Source organism: Myotis myotis, unplaced genomic scaffold (genome assembly GCF_014108235.1).
Source record: "Myotis myotis isolate mMyoMyo1 unplaced genomic scaffold, mMyoMyo1.p scaffold_m19_p_12, whole genome shotgun sequence".
Taxonomy (NCBI): Eukaryota; Metazoa; Chordata; class Mammalia; order Chiroptera; family Vespertilionidae; genus Myotis; species Myotis myotis.
The window spans coordinates 6673490-6692573 of NW_023416316.1; the positions used below are offsets into that span (position 1 = coordinate 6673490).

At 42.1% G+C, this 19084-nt stretch overlaps 1 protein-coding gene across 2 annotated transcripts in view; it reads left to right on the plus strand.

The window, feature by feature from the left end:
• Positions 1-19084, plus strand: part of NR6A1 (nuclear receptor subfamily 6 group A member 1) — a 165097-nt gene that overhangs the window by 132305 nt on the left and 13708 nt on the right. Inside the window, exons 3-6 of one of the 2 annotated variants that reach the window (XM_036329692.1) lie at positions 3834-4076; positions 10429-10484; positions 16350-16504; positions 17805-18032. In XM_036329692.1, the coding sequence (XP_036185585.1) occupies positions 3834-4076; positions 10429-10484; positions 16350-16504; positions 17805-18032 (682 nt within the window). The remainder of the gene's footprint in view (positions 1-3833; positions 4077-10428; positions 10485-16349; positions 16505-17804; positions 18033-19084) is intronic. The other variant, XM_036329693.1, reaches the window with a different exon arrangement.

Here is a 19084-nt window from a genome sequence, read left to right on the forward strand (position 1 = left end):
TTTTACCTACTAGAGGCCCAGTGCACAAAAATTTGTGCACTCGGGGGGTCCCTCAGCCTGGCCTGTGCCCTCTTGCAGTCTGGGACCCCTCGCAAGATGTCTACCTGCTGGCTTAGGCCCGCTCCCCGGGGGATCGGGCCTAAGCTGGCAGTCAGACATCCCTCTGGCAGCCCGGGAGCCCTTGGGGGATGTCCACTTGCCAGTGGGGAGCAGGCCTAAGCTGCATTTGGACATTCTTAGCGCTGCTGTGCTGGCAGCCGTCAGCCTGGCTTGTGGCTGAGCAGAGCTCCCCCTGTGGGAGCACACTGACCACCAGGGGGCAGCTCCTGCATTGAGCGTCTGCCCCCTGGTGGTCAGTGTGTGTCATAGTGACCAGTCATTCCCAGTCTTTCTGCTGTTAGGGTCAATTTGCATATTACCCTTTTATTATATAGGATTTCTTCTTTGATCATGTCATCTCACTTTCCTTCTTTAACCTATTCCCTTCCCTTCTCTTTGTTTCCGGTTTCATCCTGCTGCTGCTTCTCCACACATCTTCCTTCTTGGGGTATTTGCCATTGTTTCAGCTATTCCATGTGGTGATGACTCCCAAATCCTTCACTCTAGCCTTAACCATTGCCCCCTAAATAACTGCCTGTGGGATATTTCTGCTTGACTCACCCATCATCCTCTCTTAAACTAAAGTCGTTGATTTTTCTCCCTCACTGAGGTATTGCTTTTCAACTTTTTTATTAGTGATACCACATTTTTCATAGCCACCTTGGTTTAGAATCTCCAGTTTATTTTTGACACTTTCCTATCTCCTCCTCCTCTCCATCCCCCTCTGGAACCTAGATGGCCCATGCCATCCATCTGCACATCTTTGTGAAATTAATATTCCTAATTTTACTTTTTTCTAGACATATCTCTATTTAAAAATCTCAGTAGCTTTTTATGAGTAGGGTAAATTCTATTGCAGTCTATTCCAAATTACTTTTCTAGACTTATCTCTGACCATCCTATATATAAAAAGCCTGTGGTCATCACACCGTAATGACCAATCACCAGGAAGCTGCGTGCACAGCAGGCACGCGCAGTTGGCCGGGGCTGCGTGCATGACGAGGCACGTGGGTGGGCAGGGACTTGACTCTGGAGGACTTGACCAGAGGTGCGTGTGGGTTTCTGGGTCCCACTGGCGTGGCAGGCGGGTTTCTGGGTCCTGCCGAGCCGCAGGACTCTGGATCCTGGGTCTCTTGCAATTTTGTGCTCTGGGTCACTAGTCTATGGATATAAAAGCCCAAGTGACCATTCGACTGGTAGATATGACGCCCACTGACCACCAGGGGTCAGACACTCAACGCACAAGCATGGAAACATGGAACAGACTGATGAATCTCAGAGGGGCCGAGGGAGGGCAGGAAGAGATTAACCAAAGATCTTGTATGCATACTAGAGGCCTGGTGCAGAGATCTGTGCACCGGTGGGGCCCCTTGGCCTAGTCTGTGCCCTTTCACAACCCAGGACCCCTCGGGGGATATTGGAGAGCTGGTTTTGGCCCGATCCCCACAGGCCAGACCGAGGGACCCCACCAGTGCATGGGCCTCTAGTTCTTCCATAAGATCTCACTACTTAACTGTAATAGATAATATCCTGTGCAGTTCCCTCAAACACTCCTTATATTCGTTTTCCTTCCTTTTGCCATGGATGATGTCATTCCCTTTCCTGAAGTGCCCTGCTAGCTTTTCTTTTTAACCTTTTTATTGTGAAATACGACACTTAGAGAAAAGTACATAAAACACAAGTGTACTGCTTAATGGTTTATTATAAAGCTAGCACCACCCAAGTCAAGAAGTAGAACATTGCCAGGATCCAAAAGCTCCTCTTCACCCCAGCACTTGCCTCACTGTTTCTTTTCCCTCTGTGCTTGTTTTGATTCATTTAATGTAAATGGAACCCTATAGTATTTTTTTTCTGACTTCTTTTACCCAACATTGTACGAGTCATCTTTGTTGTTGCAGTGGTTCAAATATATTTACTGCTGTGTAGTATTCCATTGTCTGAATTGCTCTGTCTATAGCAATGTCGCAAATTTTTATCAGGTTCTAATCTTACAGAAAAGCTATCATGAATAACAATAGCACAAGTGTCATTTAGTGTGTATTTACTATAACTGAGGCATTATATTAAGCAGTGTGAAAGATCTCAGATTTTGGTGCAGAACTGTCTGCTTTTTCTGGCTCTGCTGCCTACTAGCTATGGGATCTTGGCCATAATTCTTAACCTGTGTGTAGCTCAGGTTTTCCATCTGCAAAATAGAGATAATAGTAATATTCACTTATAGAGTTATGAGTGAATTATTATATGTAACATATAGAACAAAGCTTGTCACATAATAAGCTCTAGGTATATGTTAATTATTTACCATTGTATGTCTATATCATTTACTCCCTAGTAACTTCCTGAGGTGAGTGCTAATATTATCTGTTTTACAGTTGATAGTGAGACTTAGAGAATTGAGTCATGTGTCCATAATTACAAAGCTAGGAAGTGATCCAGCTTTCTACAGATGTATATACTGACAAATGTACATGCCTTAATTGAAAGAAAGTTTTCCCAATATTTTATCCTTACTACATGTGATTTACTTTGATATTTTCTATTTTTTCCAAAAATACTAGTCATGATATGCTGGGTTATGACTTGTAATTTGGAAAGCCCTGCACATACCATTTTATTCATTTACTAGAGGCTCAGTGCACGAAATGTGTGCACTGGTAGGGTCCCTAGCGGCTGCCGGCTGGGGCCTTCCTTCATTCCATGCTGCCCCCTAGTGGTTAGCACACATCAAAGCAAGCAAGCAAACTTCTGGTCAGTCAAACTCCCAAGGGGACACCTTGCATATTAGGCTTTTATATATATACCTTGTCCATTCATTCAATAAAATGAAATGAGCATTTTCTCTGTAGCAATCATGGTCTCAGAAGTTGCTATTAATAATCTCTTTGAGACTTAACCTGCAATGTAACCTTGGTTAGTTATAACTAAGGAGTCCTTCCACTTTTATAAAACAAGAACTTAAGAATTGTAAAATTCTGGTCAGATTGGTGACCAGATTTGTTTATAAATATTTTTGTTCTCATTTACTTATTATTCCTGCTAAATAATGTAGAGATGGAACTTCCATTACTTTGAGCAGCTGTATATCAGGGATGCTCTGGAAAGATGTTGCTAGGGCTCTGGACCTGGTTCAGGTTGTTATTAATCTTCTAGGCCAACCATATCAACTGCCTTATCGTTTTCATTATTTCTTTGGATTTGATGTTTTTTACCTCTGAAAAAACGTCATAGAGACTCCAACCTCTGAAAAAAAAATCATAGAGACTCTAACCAAGTTCTGCATCTACCCTTATCTCAGCAGGAGTGTTAAAATTAGAAGGAATGAAATTTAATATGCTAGTTCCTGCACTAGCATAATTTCTGATTTTTAAAAAATTCTAAAGCTTGTTCCTAAGATTTAGAAGACTGTAGCAAAGGGTAAACGTGATGAGCTGTGGCTGAAAAAGCTGAGAGAGGGAGGAGTTAAGGATATCTCCATGTTCTGACTTGGATATTGGTCCAAGTGATGATGAAAACTAGGGAGAGGAGCACGAGTTCTTTTTTCTGATAGGCTGTATTTGTGGTATCTGCAGGTAGATGCAGGGATCTGTTCCTAGGACAAGGGTTCTAAAGATGCCCGTCTGTCAGTTATCCTGGAGACGGTAATGTTCTTGATCTATCCAGAGCAGCATTCTTTGTTTTAGAACATCAGGCTTAAAGCCATTATTCCCACTGTATTCTAACTTGAATATGTTCAGTTTCTGTTCCAGATGATCGGGCTGAACAACGAACCTGTCTCATTTGTGGGGACCGCGCCACAGGCTTGCACTATGGAATCATCTCCTGTGAGGGCTGCAAAGGGTTTTTCAAGCGGAGCATTTGCAACAAGCGGGTATATCGGTGCAGCCGTGACAAGAACTGTGTCATGTCTCGGAAGCAGAGGAACAGGTGCCAGTACTGCCGCCTACTCAAATGCCTCCAGATGGGGATGAACCGGAAGGGTGAGTGGTGCTTGTGGCTCTACTATCCACCCTTCATCCATCACTTTACCTTTAGTGTCAGCTTTAAGCCTTGGAGTTATTCATTTCCAAGCCTGCACTATATGCCAGGCCCTGTACTGTGTACTCATAACCCAAAAATGAATCTGACACCGTTCCTGCCTACAGGGACCTCCCAGACTACGTGGGGATAAAGACTCGTGAGATGTTAAGGATTCTGTGAGAATGAATGCACAGGATTCATGTAGCAAGACCCCAGTTAACAATCAAGTGCGAACTGGGGTTCATACTGCTCCACTAGTTCTTCTCGCAGGGTGTGTGATAACAGGAAGCGGGGATTTTTGATGAAAGATAAAAAGGTAGTGGGTCCTCTGAATGTGATATCATTTTGTTTGTTAGAGTCACGGCAAACTCAGAGGCTAGGTATGCTCAGGAGTCTGTGACCATGTTGGTGAAGAATTTGGGATTTGTTGGGAAGCTTTCTAAGAGTCATTAGCTGGAGATGACCAAAATTAACAGGTATTGTAAGAGGATGTATCCAGAGGGCAGCTTTGAAGAATGGATTGGGGTGGGGGAAGAAGAAAAGTCACCTTGAAAGTTTTTAGAGAGTGAAAAGAAAGGTATGAAAGACTTGAGGGGGGAGCGGGGGCGGAGATGTGGGAGAAGCTCATCTGGTAGGAGCTGGTGACATACTGGCTATTAGGCAGCAGCAAAAGTTGAAGTTGAAGATTTGGATTAATAGTACTAACTCTCCCGCCTGGCCAGAGTAACTCAGTAGTTGAGTGTTGACCTATAAACCAGGAAGTCATGGTTCCATTCCTGGTCAGGGCACATGTGCAGTGCAGTTTGCCGGCTGGATCCCTGGTAGGGGGAGTGCAGGAAGCAGCTGGTCAATGATTTTCTCTCATTGATGTTTCTATCTCTCCCTCTCCCTTCCTCTCTGAAATCAATAAAAATATATATTTTTTAAAAATAGTACTGACCCTCCCAGGAAAAAAAGTCAGGCTAAAAAAGCAAGGTGGGGCACAATGTTGGCCTTGATAATGCTGGGTTTGAGGTACCCAAGAAGGACACATACAGATGTCCACCAAGGAAATTGGCCATCTAGAATTGGAACTGAGGTGAAAAGCCCTGCCTGCAAGATGGAGTTGTTGGCATAGAAGTGGTAGGACTTCGTTAGTGGGTAGAAATCGCCCAAAGAGAACTTGGATACAGAAGAGGGCCAGTGTCCCAACTGTAGGATGTTTTCATGGATGGTGGAGAGGAGTAGTTCAGTGGAAAGAATGGAGGCTCGAGGCAGAGGTCGGTGACAGACTAGCTCTGTGACCTTGGGCAGTTAGTTTGTTTTGTATCTCTGATGCTCAGTTATCTTACCTGTAATATGGTCTGATAATACTTAATCTTTCAGAGTTCTGTAGAGAATTAATGTGACAATGTATAAAAAGTACCCAGCAAGGTGTTAGGGATTCATTAGTATGCAGGGGTGGGGGTTAGTCTGATTTAGTGAACTGATCAAATTGATCTATAGCATTAATGAGTGCAGGCATCCAGATTGTTTTTTGTGGGGTTTTTTGTTGTTAATCCTCACCTGAGGATATTTTTTCCATTGCTTTTCAGAGAGAGTACAAGGGAGGAGGGAGGGAGAGAGAGAAAAAAAAGAGAGAAACATCAATATGCACCACATCGACTGGTTGCCTCCCACACATGCCCAGATGGGACAGGGAGCAAACCAGCAACAAGGAATCTAACCTGCACCCATTTGGTGCTTAGGCCAGCGCTTTGACCATTGAGCAACAGTGGCCAGAGCCAGACTGCTTTTTTTTTATTGTGTGTGGGGTAAGAAGAACCTTTTGAAAATTTGGCCATTATGAAAAAAGGTAAAAGATATAGAAGGTCACTGAGATAAATTTAAATCATTTATTTATAATACTAATATTTATGAGCACTGTGTGTACCAGAAACTCTTCTGCACTTTCTATGTATTATCTCATACGCACAACCAACCCTCTTATTAACTATTACCGTCAATTTACAGGTGCAGCTTAGGAAAGTAAAATGATTTACCCCAGATATTAGTTTAATGGTGGTGTCAACCTAAGAATGTTCTAATCTATAGAGAATTTTCAGAAAAATTTATTTGAGCCAGAAAGAGAATATACCTGGAAGCAGGTATATCAGACTGAGAGAGATCAATGCTTTGGAGAACAACAGTTTGCTTTTCTTTTACGAATTTTGAGATTGAGAAGGGAATGTAAGGAAGATTACAAGGCAGTTAAAATTATGCGCTGTCTTCAGGGTGGTCATGTGGATTGGATTACAGGGTAGATAAGATTATGTACTCTCTTGAGGGTAGTTTATTTCAAAGGTGTGGTAACCTAGATGCATAGAAACAATGGACAGGGCTTGCTTAAGGCAAAGACAAATCTTTTACTAAAGAAGTAATATGCTTGGGACGTGACTACCCACCATGACCTTCCCAGTTAGGAATTTATGATCAGATCACCTTGTGACGTGTCCACACCAGCCACCAATATCAAGCAAGAAATGTCTTGAAGAGAGTTTGTGGTCATCTGCCCACCTTCACCTGATTTGGTGGTGGTCTCTAATTTTTTTTTTTATCTCCCTTTGTTACCCTCACTGTGAAAAAATTTTTTTGTTTGATTTTTGGTGGGGTTTTGTTTGTTTCACTGTGAAGATTTTATCAAAGCATATTTGTGGGTTGCCTTCTTGACTAAGATGAATCATCTGGCTTTTCGGTTGGCGTGTGAGATTCTGAGGCTTCCAGCCAAACTCACCTGTTTTAGGAAAGAAGGAGCTTAGCCTCTTAACCTTTGTAACCGTAGCCAGATGACTGGAGGGATGGGAGGGATGGGAGGGATGGGAGCTGCCTGCCAGGCCCATTCGCATGCTGAGCAAGCAGGCTCAGTTGCCTAGTAAAGGCTTCCTCTAAGAGGGAAACCCTGCCACCTCCTGGTTGGTGCTGGGAAAGTGGAATTAAAGTTGCCATTGGAATATTTTGGGGAATATTTAAGGAATCGGGAACTGTCCTGCATGGAACTGTGATGTTCAACTCATAGTTTTATGCATTTTTCAAAACCTATAAAATTATACACCATAAATTTTACTGTATGTCGTGTTTGTTGGTTGGTTTGTTTATTTTTTAAAGTAACCTGGGTACGGGAGGAAATGCAGACTGTGACAAATAAATCTAACTGAAGGGAATGGGAAAAAAGGAGCTGACCTTGATAAAGCAGGTATTGATTTTATACTGTAAGGTGGAAGACAAAAAGAACCCCATACAAACAAAGCACCCTAGTTTGTAAATTTGTTTCTCTCAGAGTTCTCACTACTTTATTTGGGAACTAGGGTTGAACTGACAAGTAAATAAATATATTGTAGATAATGAGTCAGATTTCTAACATCAGAAAAAGAAGTGATAAATCAGGAAAGGGGAAGGATAGTATGAAACCTCTGGTGCCGGATGGAAATCAGAGGGATCAACATGGACTCATGCTTAGGTGGATTGATAAAAATATAGATAGAAAGTGTGGAGATGCATGACTTGGTATACATATATATAGCTCTCCACTGAAAGTGGCTAAAGCAGTGATACCGCAGTAGCAATGAGCATACCTAGCACCCAGGCCTGGTTTCTAAATATCAATAAAAGGAATCCTTGGAGAATTGATTGATTCTAGGACTGAGGCAGGGAAAATGTAAGGTGAGCCTGGATAGGCCTTGCCAGGTTAGAGTAGCTTAGTGGTTAGAGTGTTGAAAGAGGGCTCCCAGACAACCAGGTATGATTCTAACATAGGCTATGTATGTAGCTATGTATGTTTTCCCCTCCAAATACACAGCAGGAAAGACTATGTTGCCTCCATTTCACAGATGAAGATACTAAGGCTCCAGCAAAGTTGAGAATGGAACCTTGGTTTTTTAACTCCTGTGTTTGGAGAAAAGAGGCTGGGGAGAGGGAAGGATTAGTTCCTGAGTACCTACTATATAAGCCAGGCTGTATGCTTGGTTCTTGAGCTGTATTGTTTTATATATAATCTTTACAATAGCCCATAAAAAAAGCTTCATTAGCCCCTCTTTATTCTTCAGTAAATTTTATTTATTCTGAAGTTTTATTTATTCAGAGATGTGAAGAAATTTATCTATATGTACAGACAAGGCAGAAACAGGATTAGACCCAAACTTGTCTAATTCTGAAGGATAATCTAAGGATACCAAGAATGACGTCTGCTTTTAAGGAAAACGAACTTCCGGGCAGCCTTTCAGTTACCACAGGTACTGAGTGTTGTTATGATTGGAGCCCTCACCTTTTGAGGCAACCAAACCTGCCCCAAGGACTTTCTACATTCTTCATGGTAATTTTTTTTTTCAAGTAGGTATATTATAGCAAAGCTTGTTCTCAGCCCTAGCTGGTTTGACTCAGTGGATAGGGCGTTGGCCTGCGAACTGAAGGGTCCCAGGTTCGATTCCGGCCAAGGGCACATGCCTGGGTTGTTGGCTCAATCCCCAGTGTGGGACGTGCTGGAGGCAGCCAATCAATGATTCTCTCTCATCATTTATGTTTTCTCTCTCTCTCCCTCTCCCTTCCTCTCTGAAATCTATAAAGAAATATTTTTTTTTAAAAAAAAGCTTGTTCTCATATGATGCCGTTAGTTTATCCCCTTACTCCCTCCAAACCACCCTCCACAGTGGCCATCACGGATTTTTTGAAAATGTCAGCCTGACCTCATCCTTTTCCTGCATTCTGTCATCCTCAGGCTCCTCTGCTAAAGGGCATACTCTGAGCCTGGCATTCAAGGCTCTCTGTGATCTGGCCTCAGTTGGCCTCTCCAGCCTCATCTCTTGCTACCCTTCTCTCTCTCTCCTCATCCATCCAGATTGAACCACTTGGAAATTCCCAGAAAGAGCACTCCATGCTTACTTGCAGCTCGCAGCTTTTCTGTGTGCTGTTCACTCAGCTTAGAGACCTTTTCCCTGCCTGCATAAATCCTGATCATCTGTTAAGATTCAGTTTAGCAGTTGTCTTTTTTTAGAAAGCTTTTCCAGACACCAGAGGCTTTCTGTAATTGCAAATTAGGGGTTTCTTCTCTGTGCCCCCGTAATAAGTGCTCCATGATGATAGTAATAGTATTAGTAGTTGTAATACTTTTTTATTTATTTATTTATTTATCTATCTATTTATTTATTTTTTATTGCTTAAAGTATTACAAAGGGTATTACATATGTGTCCTTTTTTCCCCCCCGCCCTTGACAGTCCCCTAGCTTCCCCTATCCCCCAGTGTCTTATGTCCATTGGTTATGCTTATATGCATGCATACAAGTCCTTAGGTTGATCTCTTACCCCCCTCCCTCCTGCCCCCCAACCCTCCCCCGCCTTCCCGCTGCAGTTTGACAATCTGTTTGAGACAGCTCTGCCTCTGTATCTATTATTGTTCAAAAGTTTATAATGGTCTTTATTATCCATGAATGAGTGAGATCATGTGGTATTTTTCCTTCATTGACTGGCTTATAGTAGTTGTAATTCTTAATGAGGTTAGTACTATTTAAAGGATGGGGACTATTTAAATTAAATATTTAAATATTTAAATCTAGCTTTTTTACAGTTAGAAAATGCTAAATAGCCGTAGCTGGTTTGGCTACGGGTTTCAATTCTGCTCAAGGGCACGTGCCCAGGTGGCTGGCTTGGTCTCCAGTAGAGGGTGTGCAGGAGGCAGCCAATCGATGATTCCCATCATTGATGTTTCTATCTCTCCCTTCCTCTCTGAAATTAATAAAAATATATTTTGAAAAAAAAAGAAAATGCTACATAACTTTTCCCTTTTGTTGAATCACCTGAGTGGAAAATCAATGGCAATGGAACTCTACTGACTGCCTTCATAGAGAGGAATGATGAAAGTCAATATTTTGGTTAATTTTGTTAAAGTAAATAAAAAATGCATTCTTCTCATTCAACAAATGAGACTCAAACTTACACTGGAAATAAAAAATATTTGAGAACGAAAATATTCTTTCTATTCCTCTCCTGAATTTACCAAAGTCTTCAGATGTGTCATCCTGATGGAATATTTGTAACTGTGGGACTATTAATAATGCAGTCACGTTGGTTGAGGGTATATTGAATGTATAGAGGGTGTATAGTGTGTACCCAGCACCTTGGGGCCCCAAAAGTATCTGCTATGAGGTAGCCTGGAATAAGAGTATGTGCTTTGAGGCCAGAAAGACCTGTGTTTTAATCTTGGCTTCACTAATTACTACCCTGTGCTTTTGGCTAAAGAAGTTCTCTTTTCATGCCTAGACTTCTGTGGGCATGCTTCTCACTCTTGCTTATGTTTCCTTTCAGCAATCAGAGAAGATGGCATGCCTGGAGGCCGGAATAAGAGCATTGGGCCAGTCCAGGTGAGTTCTCGGTCACACTCTGTGATCCATCCTGGAAGCCCAGGGTTCCAGATACTTACCTTGATCCTCATCTGCTACTGGGATTGTGGGTTCATATGGTAGTTCTATTTTTAATTTTTTTGAGAAACTCTATACCATTTTCCATAGTGGCCACATCATTTTTACATTCCCACCTTACAATGCACAAGGGTTCCAATTTTCCACATCCTATCCAGCATATATTTCCTGTTTTTTTTGTCTTGATAGGTATGCCATGATATCTCATTGAGGTTTTGATTTGCATTTCAAATCACGTTGAACATCTTTTCATATACCTGTTGACCATTTTTAAAAAAGGTTGTTGGTTTTTCTTTTTAATATTTAGTTGCAGGAATTCCCTGTGTATCTTGGATATTAATCCTTTATCAGATATATGGCTTGCAAGTATTGTCTCATTCTGTAGGTTGGCTGTTCACTTTGTTGACTGTTTCCTTTATTTTGCTGAAGTATATTAGTTTGATGTAATCCCATTTACCTATTTTTGGTTTTGTTGATTGTGCTTTTGGTGTCATATTCAACTGGCCGGGTAGTTCAGTTGGTTAGAGTGTCGTACCAATACGCCAAGGTTCCGGGTTCGATCATTCGTCAGGGTACTACAAGAATGCATAAGTAAGTGGAACCGATGTCTGTCTGTCTCTCTCTCTCTCTCTCTCTCTCTCTCTCTCTCTCTCTCTTTCTCTCTCCCCTCCCTCTCCTTCTCTCTCTCTCTCTTCCCCCCTTCCTCCCTTCTTCTCTAAAATCAATTAAAAAGTATTGCCAAGAAGCTTTTTCTTTGTGCTTTTTTAGAAGTTTTATATTTTCAGGTCTTATATTTAAACCTTTAATTCACATTGAGCTGATTTTTATGTACGATGAGATTCTAATTTCATTCGTTTGCTTATGGATATCCAGTCTACCCAACATCACTTGTGGCAGAGACTATCCTTTCCCCATTTTGTAGTCTTGGCATCTTTGTCAAAGATCTTTTGACCATATATGCATGGTTTATTTTGGGGCTCTCCTCTCTGTTCCCTTGGTCTATATGTCTGTCCTTATGCCAGTATCATACTGTTTTGATTACTATACCTTTGCAACATGTTTTGAAATGAGGAACTGTAAGGCCTCTAGCTATGTTATTTGGGGTTCTTTGGACTTCCATAAGAATTTAAGATTGTTTTTTCTATTTCTGCAAAAAACACCATTGGGATTTTGATAAGGATTGCATGGAATCTAGTAAACCTTTCAGTGTGTGAGCACAGGGTGTCTTTTCATTTATGTATGTTTTAATTTCTTTCAGCAGTGTGCAGGCTTCACCTCCTCAGTTAAGTTTATTCCTAAGTCGTTTATTCTTTTGATACTCTTGTGAGATTGTCTTCTTAATTTCCTTTTTGTTTATTCATTATTAGTGTAAAAGTACAACTGATTTTTGTGTGTTAATTTTGTATCCTGCAACTTTGCTGAATTCTCTTATTAGTTCTAACAGGTTTTTGGTGGGATCTTTATGGTTTTCTACCTAGAAGATAATGTTATCTGTAAACAGAGATAATTTTACTTCTTCCTTTCTGATTTAGATGTCTTTTATTTCTTTTTCTTGCCTAGTTGCCCTGCTAGGACTTCCAGTACTATGTTGAATAGAAATGTTAAGAGTGAGCTTCCTTGCCTTGATCCTGATCTTAGAGGAAAAGCTCTCAGTTTTTCACCATTGTGTATGAAGTTAACTGTGGGCGAGTACCCTGTGTTGCTCTTCTTACACCTCCAAACTCTATTTAGAATCAAGGGAACTGATGTTAGAGAAACCTATTTCATCTGTCACTGCCTTTGACTTTTTGATACTGGGCATATAATTTTCCTTTTACTCTTTTACTGTTTCGAGGGTATGTTAGAAAGAGAGAGCTGTGATTTCCAAGTTCTTAACTGTGTTTAAGCATAATTAAAAATAAGGGATAGAATTTCCATTTATTGAGCTCCTGTTATACACCCACACTTTATAACTTATCTTAAATTAACCTCCCAAATCCATCTGACTCAAACCTGCATATTTCTTTTTTTTTAAATTAAATCTTTATTGTTCAGATTATTACATTTGTTCCTCTTTTTTCCCCCCATAACTCCCCTCCTCCCACTTCCCACCCCACCCTCCGCCCTCACTCCCCACCCACTGTCCTCATCCATAGGTGCACGATATTTGTCCAGTCTCTTCCCGCATCTCCCACACCCCTTTCCCCCCCCAAGAATAGTCAGTCCATTCCCTTTCTATGTCCCTGATTCTATTATGATCACCAGATTATTTATTCACTTGATTCTTAGATTCACTTGTTGATAGATGCATGTTTGTTGTTCATAATTTGTATCTTTACCTTTTTCTTCTTCTTCCTCTTCTTAAAGGTTACCTTTCAGCATTTCATATAATACTGGTTTGGTGGTGATGAACTCCTTTAGCTTTTCCTTATCTGTGAAGCTCTTTATCTGACCTTCAGTTCTGAATGATAGCTTTGCTGGGTAAAGTAATCTAGGTTGTAGGTTCTTGGTATTCATCACTTTGAATATTTCTTGCCATTCCCTTCTGGCCTGCAAAGTTTCTGTTGAGAAATCAGCTGACAGTCGAATGGGTCTTCCCTTGTAGGTAACTGAGTTTCTTTCTCTTGCTGCTTTTAAGATTCTCTCTTTGTCTTTTGCTCTTGGCATTTTAATTATGATGTGTCTTGGTGTGGCCCTCTTTGGGTTCCTTTTGTTTGGGGTTCTCTGCGCTTCCTGGACCTGTAAGTCTATTTCTTTCACCAGGTGGGGGAAGTTTTCTGTCATTATTTCTTCAAATAGGTTTTCAATATCTTGCTCTCTCTCATCTTCTGGTACCCCTATAATTCTGATGTTGGTACGCTTGAAGCTGTCCCAGAGGCTCCTTACACTATCTTCGTATTTTCGGATTCTTTTTTCATTTTGCTTTTTTGGTTGGGTGTTTTTTGCTTCTTCGCATTTCAAATCTTTGCCTTGATTCTTGTGCTCCTCTGGTCTGCTGTTGGGAGTCTGTATAGTATTCGTTATTTCAGTCCGTGTATGCTTAATTTCTAGTTGGTTCTTTATCATAACATCGAGGGTCTCAGATTTCTTGAGGATCTCACTACATTTATCGACGGCTTCTAGACAGTTCTTAAGAGACCTTAAAAGTGTGGTTCTGAACTCAATATCCTCCATTGACAGTTTTGTCCTGTTTCTTTGTCTCCGCATTTTTTATGCTTTCTTGGTGCACCCCCTAGTGGTCTTTGTGCGCAGTCTTGTTGTAGTTAAGCCTTGATTGTTGTCGGTAATACCGGGGGTGTTTTGACCGCTAGGCTAACTGGCTATGAGAGTCCGCTGTGTCTGCAGTGGGAGAGCTTCTGTACTGGATCTCTAGGGCGGTGCTAATCTAGCCTTTGCCTGAGGCTATCCGGCAAATGGCTCTGCACAGGGCTTGGGCGGGGCGGGTCCCCGGGGATCTACAGGGCGGGCCGGAGCGAGCAGTTATGGCTGCTCTCAGTTCCATCCCTAGGGGCTCTGCCTCACAGAGTCCCAGCAACCACTGCAAACCTCGGAGAGAAAGCTGCCTTCGAGTTCCCACCGAAGCCAGACAGTCCCGTTTCTCCCGTTTGAGTCTGGGTCCCTAGAGACTCGCCCGGATCTGGAGCTCAGAGTCTGAAACTCCCTCCCGATTGAAAACAACAACCGCGCCCTCGCCACCAGCCCGCTCTGCCCGCGCACTCCGCACCTTAGTATTTCACTTCAGCACTGTGCCTCCTCTGAGTCTGGGTATGATATTCTCTTTCCTCCTAGTTGTAGAATTTCCACTCAGCCAGCCTTCCTGTGGTTCTGGATGATGTCCGTTCCGTCTTTTAGTTGTTTTTTGAAGTGGTTGTTCGAGGCAGCAATCTCCAGCGTTAACCTATGCTGCCATCTTGGTTTCTCTGCATATTTCTTTACCGCAGCACTCTGTGAGGGAACCCTGAGCTATGAGGAAGGTTGTATTATCTGTAGTATCTGCTAAAGAGGAGGGAGCTAAGGCTTAGAGAACTTAAGTGACTTGCCCAGCAGTAAGTCTAATTGCATATGAGATTTGAACCCAGCTTCAAGCATTCCCAACATGTTCCATCCCCTGTTTAATGCATCAGTGATTTCCCAATGTCCTATGGGAGAGTTGGGTGCAGGCTAACTTTGACTCCCAGCTGGAATAAGCTGATGTTACCAGGACTGGCCCTTTTTACCCAGCTCAAGTTATCCCATGCCCACCGCGCTCTGTTCTTGCTCTCACCACCATCACTGAGACTGCTTTAGTCTGGGCCTCAGTAGATATCTGTAGTTTGATGGCACCATCTGTCTTCACATGTCTTAAAAAATGCAAACAGTGATTTCAGTGTTTTAAGGACCTTAAGAGGAAAGGTTTTGGGTGTGTGTGTGTGTGTGTGTGTGTGTGTGCAACATGTGACTGAATAAAGAAAGACAACCCCTCCAATTCATATGCAATCCAAGCCATTTGAGACCAATCACTCAACTTGTACACCAGTTAAATGTTACTTGTTTTTCCTCCAATTCCTGTGTGCTAGCTGTGCTTTCACTTCTAAATGCCACCTGTATTTATGAACAGCTCAAAGTTTCCTTACAGGCTCCTGGAGCCAAGAATTATGTGGGTATGAGTTAGACAGACTTAGGAGACAGTGTCTTCCCATTCTTTTCATAGGAACAAGAAATAAAAATGCACCTGGCCCTTCCTCCTCAGTACTCACTCTCCTTCTGCAGGCTGAGGTTAGCCAGTTGGGCTAGGCACTTTATAGAAGTGTTTATTTACTCCCTATGTGGTGTAGCAGCTAAAGCACTGGACTGAATATTTGGATATTTTGGCCTCTTCCTCAAACTCCTGCCCAAGCATGGGCATGCCAGTGATCTTGGGCAAATCAATTCCTTTATCTGAGCTTTCTTACTACGAAGGTTTGTGGTCGATACTTAATAAGTGAGCACTTGTTCAGTTATCCATCATGCATTTATTGAGTACTTAGTTATTTTTTTAAAATCCTGTCATAATCTCAGGTCTTATAGAGGATATTTTTATGCCTCATTACCATAAATGCTGTAAAAATAACACTAATGATGAAGATATCATTGTCAGCCTTCCATAATTTTTGCTATGGGCTAGGCCCTTTTCTAAACATGTGATCATGTATTAACTAATTTAATCTTCACATCAATCCTTTGAGATAGATACTATTATTCTCTCCACCATATATATGAAGGATTTTAGGTTCAAATAATTAAGTGACTTGCCCAAGATTGTACAACTAGAAAGTGGCAGAAGTAGAAATTAGATTAGAACAATGGTGGTCTCTCTCTAGAATTCATGCTCTTAACCATTATGCTATTTGAACCCTCTCTCAGAATGCATGGAATTATGAGTGGACAGAAAAAGGACCTAAAATTTTGTCTAGGTGTAGTGATAGAAGGATTCACAAAGAAAGTGACGTTTGAGTTGGGTCCTAAAGGGCAAATAATACTTTGTTATTGAAGAGGGGCAATTCAGAGGTAGGAAAGAATAGACTCAAGGACAAAGAGGAGTGATGAAGAACCCTAGAGGCTTTATGGCTTGAGAGAGGTAAATAAGCAAGAGGAAGGCTATGGGGAACTATGGTGCTGGGAAGCAAGCAACCAGGCCATCCTAAATTAGTGATGAGCCTGGAGAATGGGGGTAGAGGGAAGTATGGGGGTATCTGCATTTCTCTTTAGAAGGTTTGGGAATCCCCATGAAGTTGAAGTAAGTTCTCAGTCTTGAAGAAACGGAAGAAATCCTGAACACCCAATCTAACATGTATCAATTCCTTCTCAAAGATATCAGAGGAAGAGATTGAAAGGATCATGTCTGGGCAGGAATTTGAGGAAGAGGCCAATCACTGGAGCAACCATGGTGACAGCGACCACAGTTCCCCTGGGAACAGGGCTTCAGAGAGCAACCAGCCTTCACCAGGCTCTACTATGTCCTCCAGGTGAGCTTCATCCCAGCATCATCTAGAGACCACCCAGAGAATGGACCCACCAGGAACCATTGTGCTGGGTCTTCCTGCCAGTCTGTCCTAGTCACTGTATCCTTACTTCCTCAGTCTTTTGGGGTAGGGCTCATCATTTCACAACCCATTTTTGCTAAGGACCTTGAAAATGTCAGGTCTCTCCTACAGACTGATAAATGCAACCTGGGTACATACATTCTTTACCTAACAGTATAACACTTTAAATGTAGCTGTTTTCTCTCGTTTACTTTATCACTGAAATAAAACAAGCCACACTGAAGTTATAATTTCTCTGCCTCCACAAGAGTTAAGCATTTCACTTTATAAATTTTAAGAAATAGGGAAAACTTTTTAACCTAGTAAGACTTGCTGGAATACCAATTTGGTGACTTTTGGTTCAATAATGGTACCTTAAGTTAGTTGTTAGGTGTGAAATATAGCCACCAGCTACCAGAGAAGGCATTCTTTCCCCAGAAATCTTACAGAAAAGGGATCAACAAACTGTCTATAAAAGCCAGGCAGTAAATATTTTAGGCTTCTCAGGTCTACAGTCTGGGCTCAACTACTCAACTATGCCATCATAGTGCAAAAACAGCCAGAGACAGTATGTCAGTGAATGCATGGCTATGTCCCAGTAAGACTTAATTTACCAAAGCGGGCCATGGGCCATAGTGTGCTGATCCTGTTACAGGAGGTGCATCTAGGTAAAACTATAGGATTTTTAAAAATTGGTTGAGAGTGGCTATATTTCTCCAAAAACAGGTAAAAGAAAGATAAGAATCTGCCTTTCTCTTCATATTGTAACCTTTATTCATTCAGTTGCTCCTTAGTTTGTTCTTTCCTTTGAATGTTTGGGGAGTTGTTGCCACATGCCAGATTTGTTTGCTAAGTGCTGGCTTTGGTTTGTGGCCTGGCAAGGCGTTAGCATGTCTCTTCTTCGGTTTTCTTAGCAGCAAAAACCAAAATACTCACCTTTATCATCATAGTCTGTTGGTATCCATTAAAAAGTCTCTAACCGTGACACCTGTATGAAGAATTCATTTAGCCAATATTTACTCAATATCTACTTTGCCAGTTCCTGGGTGTCCAGTGGTAACCCATACGTACACACACAGAGCCCCTGTCTAGTAGAGGACAGGTGCATGTAACCATTCATTATGTCCCCGGCTTGATGGAGACAGGCTGCATGGGCAAAGAACACCTGAGCCACCTTCTGGCTCATTCCCTTTAGGTAGGAAGTAGACCCTGCCAGCTTCTAACATGAGACTTTTCTCTCCAGTAGGTCTGTGGAACTAAATGGATTCATGGCTTTCAGGGAGCAGTACATGGGGATGTCTGTGCCTCCACACTATCAATACATACCGCACCTTTTTAGCTATTCTGCCCACTCGCCACTTCTGCCCCCACAAGCTCGTAGCCTGGATCCCCAGTCATACAGTCTGATTCACCAGCTGGTGTCAGCTGAGGACCTGGAGCCATTGGGCACACCCATGTTGATCGAAGATGGGTGAGTGAGCCCTGCCCTCTTTAGCCCTTGCAGCTTCAAAATGCTCCCTACCCTATGTCCACCTTCCTCCCTGGCTGCTTTGTCCCAGGCTTCAGAATATGTCAGGAATAGTGAGTGATGACTCGTATTAGAGGGCGAATCTGTGCTTATCCTTGAAGTCAGTGGTCCCTCATTTTTCTCTTGAGCACCTTTTCTTATAGAATTGGGGCCATTTATCAATCCCTGGGGAATTAGGAATAAATGGCTTTTGTTTCTGCTTAGGCCTAGTTAAGCCAGGCCCTGGAATGGGTCTGAGCACTTGAGCGAGAGATGAGCTATAATTCTGGGTATAATCATACATCAAGTCTAGGCTCCTTAGCCAGACACTGAAGGCACCAACTGGTTATAGCCTGTCTGCATCCCTAGCCAAAATACCCATGGAGCCTGGTGCCATGTGCTCTCTGCAGGCCTGGATGAATGGAAGAAAATACTCTTTCACTCCTCTGTCAGCTCTGCCTGAGTGGATAATAGTTCAGCCTTTAGGCTACCCATTGCTGTTCCCATTACTCCTTTGGCCTGGAGCATGTGCTGTTTGAGTATTTCCAAGCTTAGAAACCCTCCAGAAGGTATCCTGAGATTTCTTAAGCTAGTCTCTAATTTCAAAGAGGAAATTCAAATCTCTCCCTAGAAGAAGGCCACACAAAAAATTTATAAATCTGTACATGTGGGTGTGGGGAAGAGTCATGCCAAGGGGCCTTGAGAGAAAGCACACTGGGACCCCCGTGTCATCTGGCCCAGAGCTGAGAAATGTCCTGCTCTTTCCCTCCTGCCTTAGCTCAGAAGGGCTGAGCAACTCTGACTCTAGTGCAGTGGTTCTCAACCTTCCTAATGCCGTGACTCTTTAATACAGTTCCTCATGTTGTGGTGACCCCCAACCATAAAATTATTTTTGTTGCTACTTCATAACTGTAATTTTGCTACTGTTATGAATCGTCATGTAAATATCTGATATGCAGGATGTATTTTCATTGTTACAAATTGAACATAATTAAAGCATAGTGATTAATCACAAA